This window comes from Ceratosolen solmsi, unplaced genomic scaffold, assembly GCF_000503995.2.
Source record: "Ceratosolen solmsi marchali unplaced genomic scaffold, CerSol_1.0 scaffold28, whole genome shotgun sequence".
NCBI lineage: Eukaryota > Metazoa > Arthropoda > Insecta > Hymenoptera > Agaonidae > Ceratosolen > Ceratosolen solmsi.
In genome coordinates, this window is record NW_011948429.1 from 3,247,554 (window position 1) to 3,252,553 (window position 5,000).

A 5,000-nucleotide genomic window follows, 5' to 3' on the forward strand; every position below is an offset into this window, starting at 1 on the left:
CGCGCCACCCCCCCCCCCCCCCCCCCCAGAAACTACCAACTACCAAGCAATACCAACCCCTTCCACCGTCCTTCCTCGTCCCCGAAGCGCTCACAGGCAGAAAGACCGTGAATCGGCGAGGGTTTTCAGGTGGTGCAGGAGTCGGGATGACGGTCAATTGCATGCCGCCACCGCCGCTGCCGCCGCCTCTCGGACGGCAGATGCGCCCGAGTGTCGTTGAGTGCCGGGTGCCACCCGACTACAAGATCGCCGCCCAAATGGCGCGACTGCACAGGCTCGGGCGCGCCCACAGCCACGAGGGAGTCACCTACCGCAACGATCACGAAGATGGTATATAAATGTGTGGCGGGCGCACGATTACAACGCCGAGACTGATCCATGCCCAACTTTATCTACCGACGACCACACACACCCACACACGAACTCACATTTATGAATATTAACGCACGCCAATTACTACCTACCTTAAAACCATCATTGACGAGACGGACGCTCGTGCGATTACCCAATCGCAATCACTCGCAGGTTCACTTTTGCTTTTCTTCTTCATTTACGTACCTACATAACCCTCTCGCGATGTACTCTTGCCTCTTTATTTATTTGTTTTATCGTACGTTTTTGTTCCCCAAGTTCCCCAAGTTCCCCTTATAGAACTCTAATGCCGATTCTGGGGAAGTAGCGGGATAGGTGGGGAGTACCGGTTTTTTCGATGTTTGCTGGAGGAGTCTTGTTATGGATGGGATTTGCTTGACTAATGGTTTTGAAGAAAATTCTTCACTCCATTTTGATACGACGGCTCGACGCGTTTTCTGTTTGCTTATTACGAAAATCATCGGGAAGTACTTGTTAATATTAATCTTGATAATAATTTGGATAATGTTCTAGCGAAGTTTTATAAAATCCATGGATAAAATTTAAATAGCATTGAATAGGCCGAGACTTTTGAAAATTTTCTTCAATTACCGCGCAAGTATCGAGCATTATTTTTCTGATCATAAAAAGGAAGGAACATTTTCGAATCGATTGTGTCCGCTTTCATTTTACCTACTTCCCCCTCCCCCCCTCTCCCCCCCCCCTCCCCCCATATCCCCTCCCCCCATATAAGCATAATACAATCTTAAAATAAATAAAATAAAAACTTTACAAATAAATTACTTAATAATGCTACTGTAAAAGGGATAAGCTGAGATAAGTAATTTTTGGAAAATACATTTGTTCGACCCACGCGATTCCTTAATTCATCCGTCAGTTTTTTTGCTCGCATTTTCATTTCATTTATACTCATGTCGAACACACATTGTATCAATGTCCTTAGTGCCGATATTTAATGGGCACAAACATTTATTCTTCCAAGTGCATAGTTGGATATTCTGATTTGAGTGCAAAAGGACGTTGAGGACCATAAGACTGCCATATTATTTGCCATACCATAAAAATTATCGACCAAATGCAGCGTGCAGTTTTTGTGCACCAATGCATTTGTCAACCATGTCGCTGTAAATAACGAGAGGATGCTTGATGAAAGTATAAAGACAAAGAGAAATATTAATTTTAATAAGCTCGTGAATGACTTATCAGTTTGATGTACGCTGAATGAATTTTTCTCTCTCGCTACATGTTGCTGTGTGACGTACTTAACCATTTAACGAAAAATATAATAAAGCAATAATATAAATAATGCAGGTAGACGATTTTTGGTGCTTGAATGCGTGGATGGATGGGTGGGTGGGTTATACATTCACATGTATTTTTCATTGGTATTATTAGCTTTGAGGCCTCAACGACCAAATTGTATTTATTTATAAACTTTGTCTTTATCAGAGAGAGAGAGAGAGAGAGAGAGAGAGAGAGAGAGAGAGAGAGAGACAGACAGACAGACAGAGAGAAAATTTCAAATATAATTAAACATTGCATTTTACTATCAATTGCACTTGCTCGCTTGCTTATGTTCATCAAATCATTGTCACACTGCATTCACCATTAAATCAATTAAGAGAATTTATTTGTTATTTATTATTTTATAATTAATTATTTATTATCAATTATTAATTATCAATTATTAATTATTAATTATCAATTATCAATTATTAATTATTAATTGTTAAGACACTTGACATTCCCTTGATTTATTAAAACGCTCATCATCATGCGAACATTTGCTTATTGCGACGTATATATTATTTCGCATGTTTTTTCTGCTTTGAGATAGGCCAACTTATTCATATTTATTTAAAACCAGACAGTCTCTTTCTACCATTTTTTAAGAGCGACGAAGAGGGGAGAGAAGGGAAGAGAAAAAAAAAAAAGTAATACGCTTCCAATCTAATGTACGAATATGTTATTTCGTGCGTTGACCACGTATTATGTAATAAATAATACGTCAGATTCATCGCTACTAAAAGATCGTAGAAATTCTTTGAGTCGCAATGTTGTATTGGAGGAGCGATTTCAATAAGACAAAAATTGCCAATATGCACTAATTTCACCCACTGCATCTTCATTATAGCTAATTTACTTTCATTTTTAATATAGCCAGCAGTTCCACTAATTAAAATGATATATTTTTTTTCTTCTTCTACAGTCACGATAGAATTACCAAAATTAATTCAATTTTATTACTTACCTACTGTGTATTGGATAATATTACAGATCTTTCGCATTTTTCATAATTAGAAAGCAATTAGCAATTTACTTCATTATTATTTGGCATGGTAAAATTTTATTTCCAGACAATATATAAGAGTAGAGTCTATTTTTCAAAAGCAGATGTTGATGATATTTGTCAGTTCATTCAAATTCCCCTTTAAATATAAAAGATAAACATGCATTTCTTCGAAAATCTGTTTTCGTCATTTGTCCGGTGATTAAATAGACTTTGATGAAAAGGGCATTGAATGATCGAAAATTAAAATTTGTTGATTATAATTTCGTTGTTTCAATGGAACGAAGATTTCCGATACGTTTAACTGAAATGTCAGATATATTAATCGAATGCTCTAGAAAATGCAAAATAAATCATATTATGATCGAAATAAAATAATATTAATACTTTTCATTTGGTACGGGCCACGTTGATTTGCAATACAATATTTTTGCCACATAATAACACATTTCGTGAAAGTCAAGTGGCTGTAACAGTTGTATAAAAGTGAAAGTTTAAAATGCATAAAACGTGTACGTAACTAATAAATTATTCAATTTAGTTTCGACTCACGAAAAAATTATTACATTGGAGAGTTTTATTAATGCATTAAATGTTTGGATACTTTATTATTCCGCAGTGGATAATATTGTCACGGACCGTAATAATTTATAGTTGACACTTATGTTTTCTTTCTTTCTTTCTTTCTTTCTTTCTTTCTTTCTTAGCTTTTTTTCTTTTCTTTTTCGTTTTCTTTTTATCGTTTTTTTATCTTTTTTTTTTTTTTTTTTTCAAATGCCACATCGGTTGGATGAGGTCGAGTTTTTTCTTTTAATACATTATATACGTTGATTTATGAATTATGTATTATTGTCAATTTAAATAGATTTATCCGTCGGTAATGTCGATTATTATGTATTTCATACGTATCAACGTGTTCGCATAAGTATTTTGCTTAATATGTTTATACAAGACGCTATAATGTGCTCTGCAATATACAATTTTAATTAAGATTCTCATTATTTAACATTCGTTATTTTATTTTATCATCCCACGAGTAATATTTATTTAATTCGTTATTATTACTGAAAATAATTTTCCATTAATCATATAAAGCAGAGATTTTTATGAAATTCGATGAAATAATTTTCCATTTTGCGTTAATATTAGCCTAATATTAATGTCGTTTATTACTTCGTGTTAAAAGTTTTTATGACATTTACTTTAAATCATCGATCTTCGATCTAACCTGGAAATAGTAAATAAAATCAATTCAATCTATGTACGGCGATTGGAAAAAAGTAGATCCATCATCAATAAATCAAATAAAACTCATTACAGTTCGCAAACTGTTAATTATGAAAACTTAATTGAAATTAAATAACTGTTTTTATTTATAATCTGACGCTGATCTCATAATAATATACATTGCGAAATACAATTCGCTCTAATTCCCGAGGTAATTTTATTTTTCGAGTTACTTAACTTGGACACGTAATAACGTTCAATATTTCGGTAAATTAACCATTAGATGAACGAAATATTTATTGTAGCTTTCATTGCGCAATATGGCGAAATAATTGTTCTTCGGCCTTCGTCCTTCGCATCCTTCACTTCTTTTCATATGATTGGTGTTGTCCCCTGGATTATAATAACCAAGGTATTTGGATATCTGGTATCAACAATCTCTGTATAAGATTATCATCCCGAATGGTGCAAAAGCGTTGTGACTTTACCATAAACGCCGTTTACGAAATTCCTCAACACTATCCGTACGAAAGTGTCGGGGCGTCTGACTTGCAGCAACGCCAACGTTGCTATCATCGCGCGGCAAGTTTTATCAAAATTCACATCGCAAGCTGGAAATGTACAGGCGATTATTAACTTTATACTAATCCGCTCCGCAATAATTCCTCGATAGTAGTGTCGATGGCAGGTCGACAGTCGCGCGCGCGCGCGCTCACACCCATGCAAGATCAGGCCACTCTAACACACGCACTTTGTCCTGTTCACAGACGACGAGGACGCCCAGGTGTCGGCCGTATAGGGCAAGCCTCCGGGCCGTGTCCCGGAGCGATCAGCCTCGATAGCCTCGGGGGCGTCGTTCGACGTCGCCAAGGCGCGGCTCCATTCTTCGTTCGTGATGCGCGGGCCCCGCGCCCCGAGGCCCGGACCCAGGAGGAACCAGCTACAGCAGGGACCCTTGTAAAGGGAGGAGCCGGAGGAGAATGGCCAGCGTCCAACCTCGTCGAGAGTTCGCTTCTTCCGGGCATCGGAGTCCTTTCGCTCGATCGTTCCACTCATCTCATTTTTTTCAAGAAGCCTCTTACCAGCACGGGGATGGGTTCTGGAGATCGGA

General features: G+C 37.3%; 1 protein-coding gene across 7 annotated transcripts in view; it reads left to right on the forward strand.

Moving 5' to 3' along the window:
* Positions 1 to 5,000, forward strand: part of LOC105363782 (rap guanine nucleotide exchange factor 2-like) — a 163,067-nt gene that overhangs the window by 157,256 nt on the left and 811 nt on the right. For 5 of the 7 annotated variants that reach the window (XM_011501555.1, XM_011501554.1, XM_011501556.1 and 2 more), the window contains 2 exons: positions 130 to 330; positions 4,657 to 5,000. The exon at positions 4,657 to 5,000 is cut by the window's right edge and continues 811 nt beyond it. In XM_011501555.1, coding sequence (XP_011499857.1) covers positions 130 to 330; positions 4,657 to 4,688 — 233 coding nt within the window. In that variant the 3' untranslated portion in view covers positions 4,689 to 5,000. Of the gene's footprint in view, positions 1 to 129; positions 526 to 4,656 lie in introns of all 7 variants that reach the window. The other 2 variants (XR_912933.1, XM_011501559.1) reach the window with 2 other exon arrangements.